The 27,296-nt window shown below is 44.8% G+C and overlaps 1 protein-coding gene across 1 annotated transcript; it reads right to left on the reverse strand.

Annotated features, from left to right (window-relative positions):
• Positions 1 to 1,272: 1,272 nt before the first annotated feature.
• Positions 1,273 to 27,128, reverse strand: LOC139474908 (uncharacterized). Its single transcript, XM_071258101.1, has 21 exons — positions 27,032 to 27,128; positions 25,196 to 25,281; positions 24,033 to 24,176; positions 23,023 to 23,114; positions 22,514 to 22,682; positions 20,373 to 20,503; positions 18,916 to 19,051; positions 18,297 to 18,479; positions 17,548 to 17,760; positions 16,800 to 16,872; positions 16,503 to 16,545; positions 15,036 to 15,204; positions 14,297 to 14,606; positions 13,351 to 13,484; positions 10,680 to 10,759; positions 9,859 to 10,101; positions 8,384 to 8,471; positions 7,332 to 7,491; positions 6,859 to 6,942; positions 4,673 to 4,740; positions 1,273 to 3,233 (listed from the first exon to the last, which is right to left on the reverse strand). Exons 1-21 carry the CDS (start codon positions 27,039 to 27,041, stop codon positions 2,976 to 2,978), a joined length of 2,874 nt encoding a protein of 957 aa, XP_071114202.1. The 5' UTR covers positions 27,042 to 27,128; the 3' UTR covers positions 1,273 to 2,975.
• Positions 27,129 to 27,296: the final 168 nt, after the last annotated feature.

Consider the following 27,296-nt stretch of genomic DNA (forward strand, 5'->3'; position numbering starts at 1 on the left):
TCGGACGTTTACCACTTAGGTTGAACCCACGAGCATGGGTATGGTGCTGACAAACCTAGAAACATAAATGGGTTGAACCGGGATTCAAACCCACAATCACAGGTTTCTGGCGTGCCGAAGGGATGCAACTCTGCACAGCAATATCTTACACCTGAAGTATGCACTCACCTGATATGGAGGAAACCAATACTCCTGACAGCAGGATGAAGTGGGAGATAAACATGCTGTGTTTTCAATGTAGGTTACCTAATTGTTTGTTGTTTTACGCCACACTCAGCAATACTCCAACTGTATGATGGCGGCCTGTATCAAGTTTGGACCAGACAATCCAGTGATAGACATGATGAGCATCGATCAACACAATGGGGATACGATGACATGCATCAACCAAGTCAGCGAACCTGACCATCCGATCCCATTAGTTGCCTCTTACGACAAGCATAGTCACCTTTCACAGTAAACATAGGTTGCTGAAGACCTATTCTAACCCGGATCTTCATGGACAAGGTTACCTGTAGATTTAACTGCGCTAAATTGAATTTGGGACACATAGCTTGGTTAAATCTACAGGTAACCTCGCTCTACACTGAAAACACGGCATGTGTATCTACACCATACCATAAAATTAAACGCGAACTTGTAGGTGTTGGTGAAGATAGAGATCGGCATTAGAAGAGTTCTAAACATTGACTTGGTTTTCGATCTGAATAATGGACATGCTGATAATAGGCTGTTAAAGTACAGCGCTGTATACGCTCAAACATTGTTATGTAACATTTTCTTTACTGGCAAAGAAATTGTGTAGCATAGATACTTTGTAAGCTGACAAAGTCGTCACCCCTGAAGAAAATGCAAGCCTTTCAAATGCCTACCAAAAATGATTGAGAAAAAAGCCTTATTCTAAAAATATTATCTTCCATTGTAATTGGGAAGTTGATTGCTTCAATCAGAGGTGGTTATTGTGATTTGAAACCTCTGATTGACCAAACAGAATTGACTACGCCGAAGACCCGGGTTCGATTCCCAACATGGGTACAATGTGTAAAGCCCATTTCTGGTGTCCCCCTACCATGATATTGCTGGAATATTGCTAAAAGAGGCGTAAAATGAAACTCACTCAATCACTCACTCACTCATTATGACCTGGTAAATGTAGGGCCCTCCACTGAACAACAAGTAAAGAAAAGATCTCTATTTTCTGATTGTATTTTGAAACATGATTTTTATTACACATTCACACATATGTTAAAAAGTGTTAAAAAGATGTACAAAATCTACATTGTGGCGCTTTGGGACCACAACAGACGGGACTTTGGCTGCAGCTGCCAGGGTGCATCATGAAGACTTCATTGCGATACTTCGGAGAGCCCTGGTTTCTTTGGTTGTTAGACCCAGCGGACATTATGAAGATTCGATTAAAGGAATATTCAGATCAGCATCATCAATAATATTTCAATAAAAAGTGATTTCGGCTTGATGGGAAGCATGGGCATGCTGAGGAGGGGCAACTAAGGGACACAACTCTGCATTGGCATGCTGAGGAGGGGCAACTAAGGGACACAACTCTGCATGGGCATACTGTTGAGGGACACAACTCTGCATGGGAATACTGTTGAGGGTCCACTAAGGGACACAACTCTGCTGTGGTATACTGACGAGGAGCTTATAAGGGACACAACTCTGCATGGGAATATGTTGAGGGGCAACTAAGGGACACAACTCTGCATTAGCATGCTGAGGAGAGGCACCAAAGGGACACAATTCTGCATGGGCATGCTGAGGAGGGGCAACTAAGGGACACAACTCTGCATGGGCATACTGTTGAGGGTCACAACTCTGCATGGGAATACTGCTGAGGGACACAACTCTGCATGGGAATACTGTTGAGGGTCACAACTCTGCATGGGAATACTGTTGAGGGTCACAACTCTGCATGGGAATACTGTTGAGGGTCACAACTCTGCATGGGAATACTGTTGAGGGACACAACTCTGCATGGGAATACTGTTGAGGGACACACCTCTGCATGGGAATACTGTTGAGGGTCACAACTCTGCATGGGAATACTGTTGAGGGTCACAACTCTGCATGGGAATACTGTTGAGGGTCACAACTCTGCATGGGAATACAGTTGAGGGTCCACTAAGGGACACAACTCTGCCGTGGTATACTGACGAGGAGCTTATAAGGGACACAACTCTGCATGGGAATATGTTGAGGGGCAACTAAGGGACACAACTCAGAACAGTAGCAGGGCCTTTAAAGTAAGGTCCAACATATCACTTGTAATTACATGAATGGGTACATTCAAGGCTATGTTCTCACCAACACTCCTCAGTAGTTCATCAGCACAACCATGTTACTCACAAACCAACAACACCTCAATTCCTCTCAATATGAAGCACTGGGTTTACATTTTGGCAGGAGTGAAAGAGGAAGAAAATGGACTTTGAATACTGATCCCATCATGCAGCATCAGCCCTGGAAACTGTAGATAGGGGCTAAAAGAGGATCAATATGACAGTTCTTATTAACAATACCACTCAACATTTGCTAAGAGTTTGTGTTTTTGAACATGTCCATAGGTTCATCATGGACAAACTCCTCCTCAGCTCCATAAAACATCTCTGACAGTCCTGCAGGTACATATTGGTATGTGTGGACTGCACACCACCCGTCCTCAACATAGCCTCTCCTTCAATGGAAGCTTATGAGACCTAAAATGGTGAACCTTACACTCTTTTCTTGATATACAAAAACATGAAGCCGATTTTAAAACAAATTTGAATATACAATAATGAAGCTTTAGCGGTTATCAAATCCTCTGCAGCAAATGTTGAGGAGTATTTTTGTCCAGAGAGGTAGTACAACAGATATGGAGGCATGTGGTATCAATTGCTTATTATCACAGGTATGTCCATCTGGTCCGACAAACGGTGAACACCTGGAAATGTCCTATTGCTGGTTATTGAACCTCAACTCCCAACTTCCTGTTCTGGCATGCTGGGATTGCCCTGGGGAGTGTGCGGAGGGGCATCAAGCCCCGAGTCTGACAGTTGGGAGTCCTGGGTGAGATAGTTGGGTGCAGCTTTGTTGGATGTTGTTGCTGAGGGGTTGAAGGCTTCGTTGGAGGCAGGCCGTTGTTGCTGGATGTAGCGCTCCACAAACCAACTCGGACTCCTCGACGAAAAGTTGCTGCTCAGCTCGAACAGGTTCACCACAGACAATTTCTGCTGAGCACATTAAGGAAATGAAAACATTTGTCCTGCAACTCTAGCATCAAACTTCCTCTGAAATTATCGTTTAGACATAATTAATTTTGCATGGACAAAAAATCATGTCAATGAAGCTCTTCTGTAAGAGATAATTCAAACTTTGCACTATCGTAGCAGTATATGGTCTCTGGCAATACCTATCACAGATTACTGGCCGCTTACAATTACAGGAAGACAGGAGTCATTGATATCCCCCGCCCTTTTAAATATGTGCATAAAATAACGTATGTCATATACCGCACTAAACCTGAATGGTATGGACTGACCATACCATTTTGTTTGTTTGTTGTTTAACGCTGCACTCAGCAATATTCCAGCTATATGACAGCGGTCTGTAAATTATCGAGTCTGGACCAGACAATTCAGTAATTGACATCATGAGCACTGACCCACGCAATTGAGATACGATACCATTTATCACCCAATACAAGTCAGTGAGTCTGACCACCCAATCCCGTTAGTCGCCTCTTACGGCAAGCATAGTCGCCTTTTATGGCAGACTGACCATACCAAAGGATGACCTCAATCCATTAATGCTTGCAATATCTTTATCCAAGAATGTGAATTAGTAATGATACTTTTTTTAAAGATTTTTTCATTGATAGCAATGTTAAATATATCAATATTTTCAAAACTGTAAATCATAATTCCATAACAAAATAACAAACACGTAACAATTCCTGAACCGATGTTTGATGCTGTGCTTGTTATAGAAACTTATGAGTAGTGTCCTGCTCTGTCAGAGCACAATGTCCCACAATCAGACAAGTCACCAAATCTGACCACCGCAAACTTAGAAATGCAAAATCTACCGTATATCGCTGTGTATAAGGCGACCCCACGTATAAGACGACCCCCCTGTACACGCCTTCAAAATTGACCCAAAATCCTATACTCCGTTTATAAGGCAACCTGACAAGACACACATCACAAGTGCGCACACAAACCTTATATTTGCAATAAAAATACATTTATCTTGCATTGTTTTTTCTGCGATGATTGGACGACCCCCCTTCTTAACCCCCTCATTCTAGGTACTAAAAACTTGCCTTATACACAGCGATATACGGTATAATTAAAAACACCTGAACATTTGAAGGCACCAGTTTAGCACATGTCTGATGTGTATACAAAGTTTCACATAGAAATGAGAAACTATCGAGTTATATTATGAGAACGATCCTACCGCCATTTGAACCTAAGTCAAACTTATTGCCTTGGAAACATAAATTTTTTTTACAAACATTCTTCATTAATAAAAGGATCCAGTTCAGCACTTGTATATAAGCTTGAACAATAAAGAGGTTATTGCACTAATATTTGTATCCTACTGATTATACAAAACAAGCATCAGAATGAACATGCTCTCTATTCACAGCTAGACCACAGAAGGATACATTGTGTTTGGTGAGTGGCGGCAGTTGGAACATGGAGGGCGGCTGAGTCAGACGAAGGTCCGTGGAACCTGGCAACACAGAATAAATATACAAGGTATCAGACACAGGAATACCCACATAGTTACGCAAGGTCATCAACACAGGAATACCCACATAGTTACACAAGGTCATCAACACAGGAATACCCACATAGTTATACAAGGTCATCAACACAGGAATACCCACATAGTTACACAAGGTCATCAACACAGGAATACCCACATAGTTACACAAGGTCATCAACACAGGAATACCCACATAGTTACACAAGGTCATCAACACAGGAATACACACATAGTTACACAAGGTCATCAACACAGGAATACCCACATAGTTACACAAGATCATCAACACAGGAATACCCACATAGTTACACAAGGTCATCAACACAGGAATACCCACATAGTTACACAAGGTCATCAACACAGGAATACCCACATAGTTACACAAGGTCATCAACACAGGAATACCCACATAGTTACACAAGGTCATCAGACACAGGAATACCCACATAGTTACACAAGGTCATCAACACAGGAATACCCACATAGTTACACAAGGTCATCAACGCAGAAATACCCACATAGTTACACAAGATCACAGACACAGGAATACCCACATAGTTACACAAGATCACAGACACAGGAATACCCACATAGTTACACAAGATCACAGACACAGGAATACCCACATAGTTACACAAGGTCATCAACACAGGAATACCCACATAGTTACACAAGGTCATCAACACAGGAAAAGCCACATAGTTACACAAGGTCAACAACACGGGAATACCCACATAGTTACACAAGGTCATCAGACACAGGAATACCCACATAGTTACACAAGATCATCAACACAGGAATACCCACATAGTTACACAAGGTCATCAGACACAGGAATACCCACATAGTTACACAAGGTCATCAACACAGGAATACCCACATAGTTACACAAGGTCATCAACGCAGAAATACCCACATAGTTACACAAGATCACAGACACAGGAATACCCACATAGTTACACAAGATCACAGACACAGGAATACCCACATAGTTACACAAGATCACAGACACAGGAATACCCACATAGTTACACAAGGTCATCAACACAGGAATACCCACATAGTTACACAAGGTCACAGACACAGAAATACCCACATAGTTACACAAGATCACAGACACAGGAAAAGCCACAGAAACATGGTTACACAACATGTACCAGGTCAACTACAAAAACAGCTTTTTAATACACAAAAACAATATGACTTGACTGATGAATAATGATGCCCCTCACCTGTTGGGTGGAGGTACTGATGAATAATGCCCCTCACCTGTTGGGTGGAGGTATTGATGAATAATGCCCCTCACCTGTTGGGTGGAGGTAATGATGAATAATGTCCCTCACCTGTTGGGCGGAAGTACTGATGAATAATGCCCCTCACCTGTTGGGTGGAAGTACTGATGAATAATGCCCCTCACCTGTTGGGTGGAAGTACTGATGAATAATGCCCCTCACCTGTTGGGTGGAAGTACTGATGAATAATGCCCCTCACCTCTTGGGTGGAAGTACTGATGAATAATGCCCCTCACCTGTTGGGTGGAAGTACTGATGAATAATGCCCCTCACCTGTTGGGTGGAAGTACTGATGAATAATGCCCTCACCTTTTGGGTGGAAGTACTGATGAATAATGCCCCTCACCTGTTGGGTGGAAGTACTGATGAATAATGCCCCTCACCTGTTGGGTGGAAATACTGATGAATAATGCGCCTCACCTCTTGGGTGGAAGTACTGATGAATAATGCCCCTCACCTGTTGGGTGGAAATACTGATGAATAATGTCCCTCACCTGTTGGGTGGAAGTACTGATGAATAATGTGCCTTCACCTGTTGGGTGGAAGTACTGATGAATAATATCCCTCACCTGTTGGGTGGAGGTAATGATGAATAATGCCCCTGCCTGTTGGGTGGAAGTACTGATGAATAATGTCCCTCACCTGTTGGGTGGAAGTACTGATGAATAATGCCCCTCACCTGTTGGATGGAAGTACTGATGAATAATGCCCCTCACCTGTTGGGTGGAAGTACTGATGAATAATGCCCCTCACCTGTTGGATGGAAGCACTGATGAATAATGCCCCTCACCTGTTGGGTGGAAGTACTGATGAGCCCGGGGGTTGAACACTGTCCCACTCCGGAATGGCATAAACAGCGCCGGCAGGCTGACGTCTACAACAGGAAAACTTCAGTAAGGCATCTTACTTTCCAGAACCCTGGTACCTCCCTCCTACACTGGCTTCCACCCACCAAAAACACACTCACTCAATTACTCTATCTCACTCACTCACTCACTCACTCTCCCACCCACCCACCCACCCACTCACTCACTCACTCACTCACTCACTCACTCACTCACACACCAACCCACCCACCCACCCACTCACTCACTCACTCACTCACACTCACCCACCAACCCACTCACTAACTCACCAACCCTTCCACACACTCATCCACTCACTCATCACCCTACCACTCACGCACTCACCCACCCAAACCACACACTCATTCACTCACAATGGAGGAGACCAGATCAACAACACAAACAATGGCAGCTGTACCTTTCAGAGCATCATACATGGCTTCCTCTCGTTTGCTGAGTCGATGTTGTCCGGCCAACTTCTTCTCCAAGTTGTCACGAATGTCGCGGAGTGTTCGTTCATTCAGCTCGGCCATGTGCTGTTTACTCTCCTCTTCATACAACCGAAGTCGCTCCAAGAACTACAATGACATGTTGTGTTAGTGGCTTCCTTTGTCATTGTACACATATACTACATATATACTCCTTATTTTCATTTTGTGTATCATACTTAAGCTGAACCAAAATATTTTTGTTTACCTAACAAACCTACAGTAAATTTAATAAAACTCTTTTAAAAACATTGTGCTTTCACAGAAACATATTTTAGATTCTTCTATTCTTCACATGTTTTTTAACAGGGAATATATGAACTGATAATCAACTCTGACAACATGTTTATTTCTTGCTGCGGCGATTAAGTTTTTAAATGATATTTATTGAGATGTCAACATGAAAAATAGTGAAATGAAAATAGGATTAAAATGACTTTTCTGACATTGTTTTCAATACAGACAACTCTAATGGTATTAAAAAAAATTAAGATAATAAGTTAACATAAAATATCAATCAAATTAGTTTGTGTTGAAAAGAGGATTCCTGGCAAAATTCGAAAATCATAGTGAAGTGTTTACTACAAAGTTTTAAGCAATTTAGATCTATAACAGTTACAGCCTTTATCCGGTTGTGCAGTTGTTTAGGCATGATTGCCATTGAGCGGAATAAATTCAGGAAGTTCAGACATGTTCATTTGAAAACAATTTCTCTTGTTCTTTGAGCACCGAAATTGTAAAAACAAAGTAAAATTCTGTAAACCAACTGAAAAAAAATGAATTGCCAAAGATCACTTTGTGGAACGAGACCCTGGCCTATTGAGCAAAAACTGTAAAACAAGGGAAAAGATTGATCTGGCTTCAAGGAAAGGAGGCTTGCAGATTCACATTTGTGATCATGGCTGAACGGCTTGCCATTTTAAAAAGTGCCTCAAGTTTCAATATAGATAGCTACCCTCATATCAAAGTCCAATAAACTCACGTCTTGTGGCAAAGCCTCTCCCCACTTCGGTAGAGGGCGACCTACGCGGAAGTTCTTCCTCGGCTTGTGTGTGGCAGGAGGTGCTGGTCTACAAGGGAAACAACTCTGTCACTGTCATGTTCGTAACTGATGAGAGTACACTGTTCTGGACAACGTAGTCATCACTACCTGATGTCTGTATACAATTGCTTGTTATATCTGTGGTGTGAAAATGCTCTTTCAGCATTTCGGTGCAACTTAATGATATTCCTTGTATTACACTGACATGCAATCTCACTCCAATCCGATCTTGTACTCTGATACGACACTGTGTGGTTGACCACCTGACCTCCATAGGTCACATGAGGTGACCTCTGCATGAACTTTGACCTGACACTCTAAATGAAGGATGTGTATGCTCTAGAGCCAATGAGATGTCAGCTTTCGAAAATGATTCTCATTTGTTTCTTTACCCCCTCAATTCAAAATTGTTTTTTGCATAAGAGAAAACCCATACAGAACACAACTATTCCTTACTTGGTACTCCCTTCCAGGTGAAGATCCTGTGGCACAGAACATGATGTACCCCCAACAATATAATGGCACTGCCTTTATTACCTACATTTGGAACTGGTTGATTAAAGGGGAAGTGTACACGCAAAAATCACTTTCTTTCTTTTTCTAAACAAAACGCAATTTTAGAATTAGTTAGTATCTGTGTTTGAAAATATACACTCATTTTTTTTCACAGTGAAAGTAGGAAGCTCACAATAGTGTGAAAGTGATATGCCGTTATGAGGCCTTCGTTTTACGAGCGAAATAGGCCTGAGTTATCCCTCTTAGATTATGACGTAATTGGTGCCAATTCAACTGGGTCCCTGTCTATTCTCAACGCAAAAGATATCAAGGACCAGTTTGCGGTCAAACAACATGGTCTACGACACACTCCTGCGCAGTGGTGTCTCAGCATAACACAATTCTGGCTGGCATCTGAGATGCTAGAATCACAAAACTGTACCTACCCCATGTGAAGCGGCTCTAACAAAGCATGATGACGTCATAATGTTTATCAATTGGCACCAATGACGTCATATTGCAAGGGGCATAAGCCATGGTGTTTTTGTTATGGAAATAGAACACTTGGTAAATGTGAAAAATATGAATCGTTTTAGTGCCAAAAATATGTTAATTAAATATGATGTTTTTATATTTTTGTCTATGACACTTCTATGTTAACACTTTTAATGTGGAAAAAGTACAAGAAAAAATGGTTCATTTCCGTGTGAACTTGCCCTTTAAGTTTGTTTTCGAGATACAGAAATCAGACATACTGGCCTGAATGCTTCACTGACTTCTCGCACTGAGTAATGGTAAGCCTTAATAGATATCATCCTGACACGACGACCTCCTGTAGTGGAGTTATCAGATCTTCACACAGAGAGGTATCGTATGAGAATAACAACCTGAGATTGAGTCTGACGACTCCTACCACACACCTGTATTTGGTGCCTGGAGACACGGGGATGGTAAGCGACACCTTCTCCGATTCTGCCAGGTCCTTGTCTGGACTGTGAGCGGGAGTCCGTCGTGTGCTGGCTCCCCGGGACATGCTGCGTGGCGGAGAGGTGCTAGTTCTGCTGCGGGCCGACAGGGGGCGCATGTTTTGTTGCTGCTCCTGAAGTAGTTTCCGCTCTTCCTCCAGATGCGAGATGTTCTCCAGCAGAGCCTTCAGCTGCTTCCTGGGAACAGTGAGTGAGTGAGTGAGTGAGTGAGTGAGTGAGCAGGCGTGTGGGCGGGCGTATGTGTGAGTGAGTGAGTGAGTGAGTGAGAGAGTGAGCGGTCATGTGGGTGGGCGTAGAGGTGTGAGTGAGTGAGTGAGCGAGCGAGCGAGCGGGCGGGCGGGCATGTGGGTGGGCGTATAGTATAGGTGTGTGTGGGTGGGTGAGTGAGTGAAGGAGAGGGTGAGTGGGTAGATATACTGTCTTATTTGTACGATAACACCGATATCTTCTGAAAGGTTGGTACCAGAACATTACATGTTCTTCCAGGTGTGCTAGGTATTATCATACCTTGTAACGACGAAGAGGAAGCAAAAGGAAAGGTACTCAAAGAACTGTCATGGAACAGGTACACAACATATGGACAATATATAGTTATTGTTTCTGCATGTATTTCACTTTGAGTCAAAAACAAATCTGTTTTGAAACAAAATTACAGGATTGATTTTCTTAACACAGATACACGTGGAAATATACAGAAGGAGGTGCTCAGCTTGATGTGTAAAGTACAAGGTATGACAACAAGGAACACAACTCACTCGTACGAGTCCTTCATGCCCGTCATCTCCTTCGTGTGCTTCTTCTGCAGCTCCTCCACCTCAGTCAGGGCAATGGTTTCCTGTGGAAGAAAACAGAATAGCATACATATACCACATGGAACTGGTGATAACTATTACAGACAGATCTATCCCTTTCCCTGGTCACCTCCCCTCCCCTCCCGTCACCTCCTGGGGCTCTGGTGTGACCTCTATTGCTGACAGATCCTGCCCCAACCCCCTCCCCTCACCTCTTGGGGCTCTGGTGTGAACTCTATTGCTGACAGAGCCTGCCTCAACCCCCTCCCCTTACCTCCTTGGGCTCTGGTGTGAACTCTATTGCTGACAGAGCCTGCCCCAACCCCCTCCCCTCACCTCTTGGGGCTCTGGTGTGAACTCTATTGCTGACAGATCCTGCCCCAACCCCCTCCCCTCACCACTTGGGGCTCTGGTGTGAACTCTATTGCTGACAGAGCCTGCCTCAACCCCCTCCCCTTACCTCCTTGGGCTCTGGTGTGAACTCTATTGCTGACAGAGCCTGCCCCAACCCCCTCCCCTCACCTCTTGGGGCTCTGGTGTGAACTCTATTGCTGACAGAGCCTGCCCCAACCCCCTCCCCTCACCTCTTGGGGCTCTGGTGTGAACTCTATTGCTGACAGATCCTGCCCCAACCCCCTCCCCTCACCACTTGGGGCTCTGGTGTGAACTCTATTGCTGACAGAGCCTGCCTCAACCCCCTCCCCTTACCTCCTTGGGCTCTGGTGTGAACTCTATTGCTGACAGAGCCTGCCCCAACCCCCTCCCCTTACCTCCTTGGGCTCTGGTGTAAACTCTATTGCTGACAGAGCCTGGTCCCTCCCCTCACCTCCTGGGGCTCTGGTGTGACCTCTATTACTGACAGAGCCTATCCCCTTCCCTCACCTCCTGGGGCTCTGGTGTGACCTCTATTGCTGACAGAGCCTGCCCCAACCCCCTCCCCTCACTTCCTGGGGCTCTGGTGTGACCTCTATTGCTGACAGAGCCTGCCCCAACCCCCTCCCCTCACCTCCTGGGGCTCTGGTGTGACCTCTATTGCTGACAGAGCCTGCCCCAACTCCCTCCCCTCACCTCCTGGGGCTCTGGTGTGACCTCTATTGCTGACAGATCCTGCCCCAACCCCCTCCCCTCACCTCCTGGGGCTCTGGTGTGAACTCTATTGCTGACAGAGCCTGCCCCAACCCCCTCCCCTCACCTCCTGGGGCTCTGGTGTGACCTCTATTGCTGACAGAGCCTGCCCCATCCCCCTCCCCTCACCTCCTGGGGCTCTGGTGTGAACTCTATTGCTGACAGAGCCTGCCCCAACCCCCTCCCCTCACCTCCTGGGGCTCTGGTGTGAACTCTATTGCTGACAGAGCCTGCCCCAACCCCCTCCCCTCACCTCCTGGGGCTCTGGTGTGAACTCTATTGCTGACAGAGCCTGCCTCAACCCCCTCCCCTCACCTCTTGGGGCTCTGGTGTGAACTCTATTGCTGACAGAGCCTGCCTCAACCCCCTCACCTCACCTCACCTCCTGGGGCTCTGGTGTGAACTCTATTGCTGACAGAGCCTGCCTCAACCCCCTCACCTCACCTCACCTCCTGGGGCTCTGGTGTGAACTCTATTGCTGACAGAGCCTGCCCCAACCCCCTCCCCTCACCTCCTGGGGCTCTGGTGTGAACTCTATTGCTGACAGAGCCTGCCTCAACCCCCTCACCTCACCTCACCTCCTGGGGCTCTGGTGTGAACTCTATTGCTGACAGAGCCTGCCCCAACCCCCTCCCCTCACCTCCTGGGGCTCTGGTGTGAACTCTATTCCTGACAGAGCCTGCCCCAACTCCCTCCCCTCACCTCCTGGGGCTCTGGTGTGAACTCTATTGCTGACAGAGCCTGCCCCAACCCCCTCCCCTCACCTCCTGGGGCTCTGGTGTGAACTCTATTGCTGACAGAGCCTGCCCCAACCCCCTCCCCTCACCTCCTGGGGCTCTGGTGTGACCTCTATTGCTGACAGAGCCTGCCCCAACCCCCTCCCCTCACCTCCTGGGGCTCTGGTGTGACCTCTATTGCTGACAGAGCCTGCCCCATCCCCCTCCTCTCACCTCCTGGGGCTCTGGTGTGACCTCTATTGCTGACAGAGCCTGCCCCAACCCCCTCCCCTCACCTCCTGGGGCTCTGGTGTGACCTCTATTGCTGACAGAGCCTGCCCCAACCCCCTCCCCTCACCTCCTGGGGCTCTGGTGTGAACTCTATTGCTGACAGAGCCTGCCCCAACTCCCTCCCCTCACCTCCTGGGGCTCTGGTGTGACCTCTATTGCTGACAGAGCCTGCCCCAACCCCCTCCCCTCCCCTCACCTGAGGCTCTGGTGTGACCTCTATTGCTGACAGAGCCTGCCCCAACCCCCTCCCCTCACCTCTTGGGGCTCTGGTGTGACCTCTATCGCTGACAGAGCCTGCCCCAACCCCCTCCCCTCACCTCCTGGGGCTCTGGTGTGACCTCTATTGCTGACAGAGCCTGCCCCAACCCCCTCCCCTCACCTCCTGGGGCTCTGGTGTAAACTCTATTGCTGACAGAGCCTGCCCCAACCCCCTCCCCTCACCTCCTGGGGCTCTGGTGTGAACTCTATTGCTGACAGATCCTGCCCCAACCCCCTCCCCTCACCTCCTGGGGCTCTGGTGTGAACTCTATTGCTGACAGAGCCTGGTCCCTCATGTCTTTATGGAGGTCTTCCTTCGTGGTTGTGTTCAGGTCGATCCCCGTCAGCTCAAACACGACCTCATTGATGCCAAGGGTTCCTGCACACCATCATGACAGAGTTCAAGAAATGCATAATATATGAACGGCAGAATACCCAACTTGGTACACAAAGTACAACTTTCTTTTCCCCCAGAAGTTTCTCAGAGATTTCAATAAAAACATAACTAGCAAACAAGATCTTGCACTTAGTTCAAAGAATCCAAGTAAACAAAGTATGAAAAGTATCTTGAGTTTTCACAATTATTTGTAGACTGACTGAGAAGTGTTTGGTTTACATTTGATGTCTACATATTCCAGAGGCAAGGGAGTTAACTGTCTGTAAAAGTCCAGTTTCCCCCCTTGCCGAACTCGGCTGGAATAACTGGGCTTGATCGTTGCACCATCAGGGATTATTATGACTTATGTCCCTTATATGTCCCTTCTATTCACCAATCAGATTCCACCTCTGATATCACTTGCATTTGCTTCAAATAATATGGCGTCACCTAGTGAAGACGATAATCAAGATCTATGTTGTAATAAAACAGATCTTACTTCACGATGTGTATCAAATCACATGAGCACCTTGACCAAAAACATGAAAAGATGTGGAAAATATCTGTTGATGCTAAGTTGATGGTAACACGTGCTTTGCAAATCCTGCAATTGACTGAAATCTGCATGCCAATTGAATGCCGATTTTTGTTAAGAGATTTTGATTGGACTATGCATATACTCGTTAGTCAAGCTAAAATATAAATAATGGTAGCAGAGTTTGGCAAGGGTGGAAACTAGACTTTTATAGTCAGTTGACTCCCTTGCCGCAGGAAGATGTGATACCTGACATAGGCTTCAGTGACTCAAGGCCCACCTGTTTGTCTGTTGAAGACCGGCGGCCTCCTCTTCCTGCCCCAGTAGAGTATGAGGGGCTGGTTGCCAACGGGCATGTGGACAGCGTCAGACCGACCGCTGACCTGTAAAGAGTACAGGGGGAAAGGCAGAGGATCCACGTCCTTCACTGGGTCTTCTCGAGGCTTGGGGGTGCCATGCTCGGACTCGTCATCACCAAACGACAAGTCAATGGAGTCAGACAAGGACAGGAGGTCATCATCACGTCCTGCACTGCTACGGGGGACGTCGTCATCCCCTTTAGGTGGTGGGTGGTACACTGTCCGCAGGTCCTGGCATAAGAACATAGGTGACGGAGTGAGTACAGAAATGACCCTCCCAAATGCTTGTCATGCTTTTGTGATGTATGTTCAAATGTAAAAAAAAACATGAATAAACATAACATCCAGACATCATTGTTAATTTCATTTGATCAATCCAACAAAAAAATTAAATTATCAAGAAAAAAGAAATACAAATATTGCCATTGTCCCTTATCTGCCAAACACCCAACATTACATGACTATAATTTTACCAATTTACATAATTATTTTTTTTGAAAACCGGAACACTCAACATCCCACCCCATGTTATCACTAAATACCAGATTATTAGATAATGAAAAGCAATTGAAACTTAGAATAATTAACAGAGGATAAGGCCATCTTCCTAATGTGGATGAACTGTCATCTGTCTGTAACTTGATAAATCCACATGCTTACCAGTTCCTTTAAGTCCTCTAGGTCTAAAGTTGCCATGGCGATCATTTCCTCAAACTGCCCATGATGGACTGCTATCTGCACATTGTTGGGTGTGTCGGACTTGGCCTTGTCAGTGATTAGCACCCCACGGGGAACCTCATCTGGTAGTCTCACCATGAACTCCTCGTACCTACAACACCATGAACTATGTACTACAACACCCTGAACTATGTACTACACCATGAACTATGTACTACAACACCATGAACTATGTACTACAACACCCTGAACTATGTACTACAACACCCTGAACTATGTACTACAACACCATGAACTATGTACTACAACACCCTGAACTATGTACTACACCATGAACTATGTACTACAACACCATGAACTATGTACTACAACACCCTGAACTATGTACTACAACACCCTGAACTATGTACTACAACACCCTGAACTATGTACAACACCATGAACTATGTACTACAACACCATGAACTATGTACTACACCATGAACTATGTAATACAACACCATGAACTATGTAATACACCATGAACTATGTACTACAACACCCTGAACTATGTAATACACCATGAACTATGTACTATAATACCATGAACTATGTACTTCAACACCCTGAACTATGTACAACACCCTGAACTATGTACTACAATATCATGAACTATGTACTACAACACCATGAACTATGTACTACAACACCATGAACTATGTACTACACCATGAACTATGTACTACAATACCATGAACTATGTACTACAATACCATGAACTGTGTACTACACCATGAACTATGTAGTACACCATGAACTATGTACTACAACACCATGAACTATGTACTACAACACCATGAACTATGTAATACAACACCATGCACATGTGCTACAATACCATGAACTCCTTGCACCTACAACACCATAAACTCCTCATGCCACATCACCATGAAATCTTTGTACCTACAACACCATAAACTCCTTGTACTACATCATGAACTCCTTGTACTACATCATGAACTCCTTGCACCACAACATCATCACCATAAACTCCTTGTACCTACAACACCATAAACTCAACGTACCACACCATGAACTATGTACCACAGGGGCGGTCGGGTAGCCTAGTGGTTAAAGCGTTCGCTCGTCACGCAGAAGACCCGGGTTCGATTCCCGACATGGGTACAATGTGTGAAGCCCATTTCTGGTGTCCCCCGCCGTGATATTGCTGGAATATTGCTAAAAGCGGCGTAAAACCATACTCACTCACTCACTATGTACCACAGCACCATAACTCCTCATACCACAACACCATAAACTCCTTGTACCACACCATGAACTCCTTGTACCACACCATGAACTCCTTGTACCACAACATCATCCCCATGAACTCTTCTTAAAAAACATCATGAACTTCTTGTACAACTACAATTGTTTCTATTTCCCTTAAATATGAAGTCTGGTACCTACTTTTTGTTCGTTGACCCATCCTCTTCAACCGCTGCTTTTGAACCTTGGAAGATAGAAGTTGTCGTTTTATAAACATTATAAATGGTTTGTCTGCACCATGCACCCATCCAAGTGCATCACTTCAGCATTTCCACCCGAATGAAGCTGACATGTGATTTAACTGAAATAATGTTTATATAAATTCAATTATGGCATTGATTACTTAGACAGTGCAACAGCAGTTGGTGGTAGGTAAGTATGCCTGTTATTCTACACACAACAGTTGCCATGGGGACAGTACAAGATGGTGCTCCTCACCTGGGCTAGTTCTGCCTCCACTGGCTGCAGGGGGTCTCTTTTCTGACTTGGCCATCTCAGCCGCCTGCTCTGGCTGGAACACAGGAAGATACGGAAAATGATTACCATTATCAACATCCACTAACTTCCCTCTTCTCCCCTACAACTTCCTCCCTTCTCCACCCCACCCTAGTCTTCTGTCCACCTCTTTCCTTCCACCTACAAGCACCTCCCTTCTCCACCCCTAACCCTACTCTCTCCCCTCCCCTCCTTCCTCTCCCCTGCAAGCACCATCCTTCTCCACCCCCACCCTACTCTCTCCCCTACGCTCCTTCCTCTCCCCTGCAAGCACCTCCCTTCTCCACCCCACCCTAGTCTCCTCTCCACCTCCCCCCTGCATGCACCTCCCTTCTCCACCCTACCCTACTTTCTCCCCTCCCTTCTTCCCTCTCTCCTGCAAGCACCTCCCTTCTCCACCCCACCCTAGTCTCTCCTCTCCACCTCCCCCCTGCATGCACCTCCCTTCTCCACCCTACCCTACTTTCTCCCCTCCCTTCTTCCCTCTCTCCTGCAAGCACCTCCCTTCTCCACCCCACCCTAGTCTCTCCTCTCCACCTCCCCCCTGCATGCACCTCCCTTCTCCACCCTACCCTACTTACTCCCCTCCCTTCTTCCCTCTCTCCTGCAAGCACCTATTAACCACCCTCAACCCATCTTTCTCTCCCCACAGGCACCTCCCTCCTCCCATCTCCCCCCCCCAACCACCCACCTCCTTGTCCTCCTCCACATCCAGAACACCAGTCTTGTACATCTGATCTCCGTACGTCACCGAACACTTGAGACCCTGATGGTTGAGGTCCTCGGGAGCAAACATCCGCACATGGAGGTAAAGGTCATACTCTGGCTCTCCCGTGTCGATGCTCATGTCTCGCATCTGAGGTTTCACCACAGGGGGCGGTACAGTCTCACCAAACCGAACTTTCTGCGAAGAAAATTTTGCAGGTAACACAATATTCTATTATCATACAATTCATGCATATTGTATTTTCCACTATTACCTAGATAAAGCAGATTTCAGGGGGAAATGTAGCAGGGGGTTCACTCAAGTATAAGTGGTTTCTCATCAACCGATTGACTAAGATGGCCTTACTTTGGTGAGGCAGGACAACTGAGAGCTGACCAGACAGAGCTCACATACCTTTGGTGAGTGAGTAGGATTTAAAGGCGCTTTGAACAGTACTTCTCTCATATCATGGCATTAAAGCATGATGTCGGAGGAAAGCCCAAAATGATGTAGGTCTCATACATTTACCACTTGATGATCATGTACCTTTGGTGAGGCAGAATGACCGAGCTGATTGGCTACAGATCACGTACCTTTGGTGAGGTAGAACGACCAAGCTGATTGGCTACAGATCACGTAACTTTGGTGAGGCAGAACGACCAAGCTGATTGGCTACAGATCACTGACCTTTGGTGAGGCAGAACAACCGAGCTGATTGGCTACAGATCACGTACCTTTGGTGAGGTTGAACGACTGAGCTGATCAGATGATTCTTCATCCTCACTCTCCTGCGTCAGGTTGATGGTGACGGTGGGCACAGCTCCCTCCTCAGGGTCTTCACTCTCTGCTTCAGACTCCTCTTCTTCTTCTTCTCCTTCTTCGTCCTCCTTCTCTCCCCGGCTCTCCGTGGTGTCTTCCTGTACACATCAATATCTTGGTCACCAGACATTAATCAAGGTGTTCTTAAAGATCTTTTAACTTATGCAAAAGCACAAAGAGCTTATTATATAAATCATTATTGAACAATAATCATAACCAATATTTCTTAATGTTCTGTTGGGTTATTTATTGAAGAATAACAATCCTTTAAAATTTATCATTATTTAGTCAAAACGAATCATTTTTAACTTCAGAAATAATAACTATCCACCAGCATTCCAATTTATACAGAAGGAGCTCACTGAATTTTATAAGTTAACAAAATATATTCCCATCATTAATTGTAATAGAGATTGCTTTTATAAGCTTTGGTCAAGCTGTCATGCTTTATTTCTTTGAAAATATTGTTATGCAAAACAGTGTAAATGCTCTAGAAAACTTAAAAATTTAAAAAAGATATATATATTTCATTACTGTTTTCTCGCTGACAACATCAATGGCCTCTGGTGAGGACTCGGTGGCCTTGGTGGTGTCCACAACCTCCTCCTCCCCGTCCTCCGAGTCTGAAGCCTGCTCCAGGGCCTTCGTGTACTCCTGCACATGCTCCAGACTGCAACATCATCCACAACATCATTAACAACATCACCACAGCACACCCCTTAAAATAACCACATGGTACCCCTTCAAAATAGCCACATGTACCATCTTAACATGGAATATAGCCCTAACATCACCACAATTCAAGGAGGTATACTCACCCAACCCCCGCACCTGCATACATCCCTCCCTCCCTGAAGAGTACTCACCCCCATCTGCAACCCCCCACCCCCCATGCACCTGCATACCTCCCTCCCTGAGGAATACTCACCCCATCTGCACCCCTCACCCCATGTACCTGTATACCTCCCTCCCCGAGGAGTATTTACCCCATCTCCACCCCCCACCCTTGCACCTGCATACCTCCCTCCCTGAGGAGTACTAACCCCATCAGCACTCCCCCCCACCCCCCCCACCCCCATCCCTTGCACCTGTTTATATCCCTCCCTCCCTGAGGAATACTCACCCCATCTGCACCCCCCACCCCATGCACCTGTATACCTCCCTCCCCGAGGAGTATTTACCCCATCTCCACCCCCCACCCTTGCACCTGCATACCTCCCTCCCCGAGGAGTATTTACCCCATCTCCACCCCCCACCCTTGCACCTGCATACCTCCCTCCCTGAGGAGTACTAACCCCATCAGCACTCCCCCCCACCCCCCCCACCCCCATCCCTTGCACCTGTTTATATCCCTCCCTCCCTGAGGAATACTCACCCCATCTGCACCCCCCACCCCATGCACCTGTATACCTCCCTCCCCGAGGAGTATTTACCCCATCTCCACCCCCCACCCTTGCACCTGCATACCTCCCTCCCTGAGGAGTAGTAACCCCATCTGCGTCCCGCACCCCCACCCCCATCCCGTGCACCTGTTTACATCCCTCCCTTCCTGAGGAATACTCACCCCATCTGCACCCCCCACCCCATGCACCTGTATACCTCCCTCCCCGAGGAGTATTTACCCCATCTCCACCCCCCACCCTTGCACCTGCATACCTCCCTCCCTGAGGAGTAGTAACCCCATCTGCAAACCCCCACCCCCACCCCGTGCACCTGTATACATCCCTCCCTCCCTGAAGAGTACTCACCCCATCTGCACCCCCCCCCCACCCCGACCCGAGCACCTGTATACATCCCTCCCTCCCTGAAGAGTACTCACCTCACCCCATCTGCAACCCCCCCCACCCCACCCCGTGCACCTGTATACATCCCTCCCTCCCTGAAGAGTACTCACCCCATCTGCACCCCACCCACCTCCCCCAACACACACACACACACACACACACACACACACCTGCATACCTCCCTCCCCCTGGGTGAGGAGTACTCACCCCATCTTCGCCTTCTGTTTGATTGTCTCGATGAGGAATTTCCATCTGCGGCCATGACCTTTTGTTGATGTGACTTTTGAAAAGAGCTTCTCCCAGTTCATGATGCGCTTCTCCTTGGCTATTCTCTTGGACTGCAAACAGCAGGATTAGCATCAACACAACAGTCATTGTTTCAGAATCAACAATTGGGCATCACCAACTACAAATGAAACAACTTGTATTACATAAGAGCTAATGTTGATAGATAAATAAGGGAAATTATTTAATTCTGTCGTTTTGACAGTAAGTGAGTGAGTATGGTTTTACGCCACTTTAAGCAATATTCCAGTAATATCACGGCGGCGGACACCAGAAATGGGCTTCACACATTGTACCCATGTCGGGAATCGAACCAGGGTCTTCGGCGTGAGGAGCGAACGCTTTAACCACTAGGCTACCCGACCGCCCCGGTTTTGACAGTAACTTTAAGTTGTGGCATAGTTGGTGGCCATGCAAATGTTGGTCAAACTTTTGTCAGTTTGTAGATGACACAAGTGCCTGTTTTGTTACATCAATGAAATAAAGGTTGGGCTTATATAGGATGGAATGCAGTCATCATTAGAGATGATAGTTACAGCATACTCTGTGTCACACAACATTTTTACCATCAATTCGGAACATGTTGGCAGAATTTCTGTAAAATCCAAAATGCTTATCTCCTAGACTGTACCAACAAAGGGATCAACAAACACTTTTTCTTTAACTCATCTCCTGAAATATGGCTGCATACCTTATCTTGTCAAGCAAAGCAATTACTTTGTCCACATGGTAATGTCGACATGAGTGTCTTGTACAAGAGCCAGATTTACTGCTTACATGTGGATCTTTTTACCCCAAAATAAAAAAAAAAAGTTAAAAAATGAAAAATAGCTGTATTTTTTCCAAGAAATCCAAATATTGAAATCAAACATGGCACTGCACCTCTCCTGTTGATATAGAAAGTGTTCCCAAAGTTTGAAAAGAATCTATGAAGTAGTTTTCAAGGCATAGGTTGGAAGGACGGACAGACAGAAGGGCTGATGGAAGGATGGGACTGAAGGATGGACGGAATTCCTAGGTATAACTATATAACCCTGCCCTTTAAGGTCGGGGTGTAATTAAATCTAGTCATTAACACTCCATCAATTCATGCAGTGTTAAAGTATGCTTGGGTCAGTTGGCAGTCCCTGCAACTTGGCTTCAAGTCATTCAGAAATTACGTGGTTGTCTGAAACTCAAGTTTGATGATGCATTTCCATCTGGTATTTCCTGACCCTATGACAAATAGACAATGTCTCAGTCTCAGAAATAGGGGGCTCTTATTAGAATATTATTTTGGTGATAAAAAACAGATTTGAAAGACAAATTTCGTGGTTTATGCTGACAGCCTGAAATGTTAATATACAACAGATATATTTTTCCAGAATTTAATTGCCCATAATTAAGGGTGCATATAACACCCCAGTGCGTAGTATACGCGAATAAATATGTCTATTGTACATTGATCAATTGGAAGAGGTGCTAATTGGGATTGTTCACTAGCCAATATATTAGCAAATGTCGCCGTGGGCACTTATTAGAGCGGGGCGCTTATTACGTCGAATACAGTAACTGAAGCAGTGGGATCTAGACTCAACATGGTCACAAGCACATGAAGTTCCCCTTCAACAGCAGCTAAGGCTTAAAGAAATAACAGAAATGGTTCTCAGACAATGGCTTTTAAAACATAGAGCTGGAAGGCATGTGTTTTTATTTTATTTTTATTTTTTGGGGTTGTTCAAACTAGTATGTAACCAAATAAACAGTTGTTAACCAAATAAACAGTTTTGTAACCAAATAAACAGTTGTGTACAATCAACCTGGGAAAGGGCCTACCTACATAAATGTATTCCTTGATGAGTAAAAATACTGGAATAAAGTATTTGACTACCGTTGGAGTTTTATATTTTAGTATTTTTGGGTTGTTTTTTCAAAATAGAGATAAAAATGATGCAGGCGGTGCCTGAGAACCAAAACTATTATTCTTTTTAGCCTATACGAGAGAAAAAAATTCAATGAATTTAAAAAATCATATTGTGTCCATGGGAGACCAAACTATCAATTTTACATTCCCTAGTACTCACATGAGCATCAACAAGCTGCAGTCTCTTGATGGCGATGTTGAGCTGCCGTTGTTTGCTCTCATAGTCTTCATGCAACTTCTTGAGGGCAGCGCTCTTCTCCTCCCACGGCGTGGAGTACACACGCACCAGGCGTACCAGCTCGTTCATGGGCATGTTCATGTCGCTGATGCTGCAGTAGAAGAAACAGTCACCGCGGACCACATGTATTACCTGCACGGTAGGGATGACTATCTGAACCTGGATCGTTATTTTAATATCTGTTATGTTATCTTCTCTTTTAGGATTCCTTGGTACACATAGAAAGATGTCTAGAGCCAAGAAAGTAAGAAAAACAGTAAAGTTTGGCCTAATTTCAGGAAATAAATATACAGCCAATAACACAAACAAAAATGTGTATTTCCAATTAGAAATAACACAAGGGTAAAACAAAAAGTTCAAAGGTCTGATTATAGGCACTCAGTTAGAAATTAGAGGAATGACTTTATCAAAAATTGGGTAGTATTTGTTACCTGCGGAAGACTTTGGCTGTGGTGAGGGCGAGTTTGACGAGGAGTGTTGGCGGGAGGGCGTGGCCTAGAAGCTCATCTTTCAACTCCAAAAGCTGCAAAAAACAACACTATACCTGTATGCCTCGTTACACATTGGACCCGTGAAGATCCGGGGTAGAATAGGTCTTCAGCAACCCATGCTTGCCGTGAAAGGCGACTATGCTTGTAAAAGGCGACTAACGGGATCAGGTGGTCAGGCTCGCTGACTTGGTTGATGCATATCATCGATCCCAATTGCAGGGCTCGATGCTCATGATGTCAATCACTGGATTGTCTGGTCCAGACTCAATTATTTACAGGCCGCCGTAATATAGCTGGAATATTGCTGAGTGAGGCAGCCACATATGAGACAGCCACATATGAGTTGCTGTCGGCATTGATATTCAACTATTTCCTGCATGAACACTGAGGACTAAAGTCTGACACTAAATTCTAAAGATTTGAACAAAATATGATGTCACCAAAAGAAGAAACAATCATGTCAAACTTTGCCAGTCTGGCAGTTATAGAGATGTTACAGAGACAAAACTGCCTTTTGAGAGAATTAAAGAGCATGGTCAAATCACAAAGGTCAAAACACAATCAAACTTTAAAATGTCATTAAAAATGGAACATATTGGTCGAGACCAGTTAATACCAAATGTCATTACATTTTGAACACGAATGGCTGAATAAATGGCTGTCATGGGAGCCATATTGAAAACTGGATTTATAGCTCTTGAACAAATTCAGGGGACATCATTGGTGGGAACAAGTATATGAAGTCTCAGCTTCATTGGTTCACTGGTTTCTGAGACGGTATTGACAGTGCGAGGAATTACATTTTGAGAGAATCTAGAAAGTGCTAAGGTCAAAGTGCAGAGGTCAAATAAAGGATAAATTTTAAAATAATAAAACATGGAACAGATGTGTTGAGCCCCACTACTGACCATGAAACAGCTTCATTATATATTGACTATGTGTTTAGTTACCTCCAGCAGGGACACCTGTACTAGTGCTGTGGAGTTGAGCACCCCGTCACACAGCCCTTCAAACTTGTTAGGTTCTCCTCGTATAGCACCAGGGTCTCCGTCTTCATCTTCTGAGTCTGACTCTGAGTCCGAGTCCACTTCGCTCTAGTTGGAGGAGAGAGGACAACATGCAGCAGCTTGTTACAGGTTGGCAACGGAGCATGCATTGGAAACAACAAATACGCAGTCTCACGTGAGAAAAGTTTTCTCAAAGTAGAAACGCCAGTTATTTATGAGGGAAAGTTTGTCTTACTAAAGTCTACTAAAACTGACAATCCTGTAGCAGGGTTTGCTGTGCCTACATATATTTCCAAGCATAGTACTGCCAACCTAAGCACTAATGATGCTTACCTCTGCTCCCTCCGACCGTCCTGTATCTGGTCTCTATATCCTAGTACAGTACACGTACTACCAACCTAAGCACTACTCATGCTTACCTCTGCTCCCTCCGACCGTCCTGTATCTGGTCTCTATATCCTAGTGCAGTACATGTACTACCAACCTAAGCACTAATGATGCTTACCTCTGCTCCCTCCGACCGTCCTGTATCTGGTCTCTATATCCTAGCACAGTACAAGTACTACCAACCTGAGCACTAATGATGCTTACCTCTGCTCCCTCCGACCGTCCTGTATCTGGTCTCTATATCCTAGCACAGTACAAGTACTACCAACCTAAGCACTAATGATGCTTACCTCTGCTCCCTCCGACCGTCCAGTATCTGGTCTCTATATCCTAGTACAGTACATGTACTATCATCCTAAGCACTAATGATGCTTACCCTGCTCCCTCTGACCGTCCTGTATCTGGTCTCTATATCCTAGCAAAGTACATGTACTGCCAACCTAAGCACTAATGATGCTTACCTCTGCTCCCTCCGACCGTCCTGTATCTGGTCTCTATATCCTAGCACAGTACAAGTACTACCAACCTAAGCACTACTCATGCTTACCTCTGCTCCCTCCGACCGTCCTGTATCTGGTCTCTATATCCTAGCACAGTACATGTACCGCCAACCTAAGCACTTATGATGCTTACCTCTGCTCCCTCCGACCGTCCTGTATCTGGTCTCTATATCCTAGCACAGTACATGTACTACCAACCTAAGCACTAATGATGCTTACCTCTGCTCCCTCTGAGCGTCCCGTGGCTTCTTCCTCCTCCTCTTCATCATCTTCCTCCGCAAGTGACTCCAAGTTCTTCCCTAAAGCTGAAGCAAACTCGTCCAAATGAGCATATAGGTCCTACATACTGCCTGGAATCTTAGAGCATTACTATGAGGTACATGCACATATCAAAGCACACTGGCAAAATGAAAATTAATTACAAGGAATCAAAAATTCAGCGTCATGTATCACTTTCTTGTAAATATTTACATTTTACAACTTTTGTGAGTTTAGTTCTTCGTATGATTCCTGTTTTAAATTTACACCAAAATGTATTTCTGGCCAGTGATAATACATCTAATTTTTCATACTTCAGTGAAGAAAAGTTAAAATAGCCATAAACTGGCTGTACGGCCTTATGCTGTGAATTAATGATTGCTATTGTTTATTGTATTTCTACATGACAGATTTTATTTAGAATTCTTTCAATAGATGTTTTAGGACTTAAATGTATATTGGTTCACACAAAGAATAAACTAGTTTAAGTTCTGCCTTGATATAGCTGGATTAATACAGAGTGTGGCATAAAACAACATTTACTCATTGTATGTCATCAACTCATATAAACATTGTCGTCTATTCTAGTGTGAACTATGTGATATATGCGATATTACTAAATGTCAGTCAACTCTCATAACACTGACTCTGTTTTTCTATAAAGAAATATAATATTACAAATACTATCAGGTGGTCCCACGAATTGCTAACTGATACATATGCTCTCTGTAAATCAATGTTTGAACTATTAATAACATTTATTAAAATGTACAATCATCAAGAATATTTATTATATCATTTCCCCTCATGGCTGTAATAAAAATGTTGTAATCACTTGAGTTGGATATACCTGCATATATTCCCCTATATATTTTGACACTGACAAAACCGATGAATCTGACAAAAAAATAACTACAAATTAAAGTAGGTAGATTGGTTTGTTGCATAACGCTGCACGAAGCAATATTCCAGCTATATGACGGTGGTCTGTAAATAATCCAGTCTGGACCAGACAGTCCAGTGATTGATATCATGACCTTCGATCCACGCAATTGGATTGATGACATGTAACAACCATGTCAGGCGGCCTGACCATCTGATCGCGTTAGTCGCCTCTTTCCACAAGCATAGTCACCTTTTATGGCAAGCATGGGTTGCTGAAGACCTAGTCTACTCCGGAACTTCACAGGTCTACAAATTAAAGCATCCATAATTGACGTAATAGTAACAAAGAGAAGTTCAAGACAACATATGAGACCCATCTGCTTTCGTCACCCATGAATAGGTCTCCCCAACACATGCTTGCCGTAAAGGCGACTATGTTTTCAGGTGGCAAATAACGGGACTGTGTGTTCAGGCTTGCTGACTTGGTTGATACATGTCATCGTATCCCAATTGCGTGGATCGATGCTCATGATATCAATCATTGGATTGTCTGGTCCAGATTAAATTATTCACAGACTGCCGTCATATAACTGGAATATTCCTGAGTGCGGCATTAAACAACTAACAAACATCTGCTTTCGTAGTATTGATTATTATAACATCATTCATGTGAGTGAACATATTCCTAAGAATGTTGAATTCAAATGAATCCTAACTGTATCTGTGCTCATATGACCGTGTCCAATACTAAACACAACGGGCACCTGCAGAAGATCAAGGAGGAGTATGCGTACTTATACTGCTATACGTATTCATCAATACATACAATCGACACAGACGACAATATACACACTATGGAGCTAGACCGGTTGACATTTCGTATTTCTGGCATGAAATATATTACAAATATACCTCTGTCCATTATGAAAGTCTTGCGGAGTAAACGTGCTCAGAACTGGAGATATTCAGCGATAACCCGCCTCACACACAATCAATCACAACACTGGCCGCCATATTGTATTAGGTGTTGCCATGTAGTTAGTCACGTGACTGCCCGTCAGATTTCGTTTTGATACGGATAATGACTTATAAACTGTATGATAAAGTAATTATTTCACAATACCTTTCACGCATATCCGTGTATTAATTACTACGTATCAGTTTTCACAATAGATCG

The sequence above is a fragment of the Haliotis cracherodii genome, unplaced genomic scaffold (genome assembly GCF_022045235.1).
Source record: "Haliotis cracherodii isolate W230 unplaced genomic scaffold, xgHalCrac1.p SCAF_3, whole genome shotgun sequence".
Lineage (NCBI taxonomy): Eukaryota > Metazoa > Mollusca > Gastropoda > Lepetellida > Haliotidae > Haliotis > Haliotis cracherodii.

Coding starts and splice junctions, on each gene's coding strand:
- LOC139474908 (XM_071258101.1), bottom strand. Junction 15,205..16,502: donor GATGGGTCAACGAACAAAAA/GTAGGTACCAGA, acceptor ATGGTGTTGTAG/GTACGAGGAGTTCATGGTGA. Junction 6,943..7,331: donor CATGTATGATGCTCTGAAAG/GTACAGCTGCCA, acceptor TTCCTGTTGTAG/ACGTCAGCCTGCCGGCGCTG.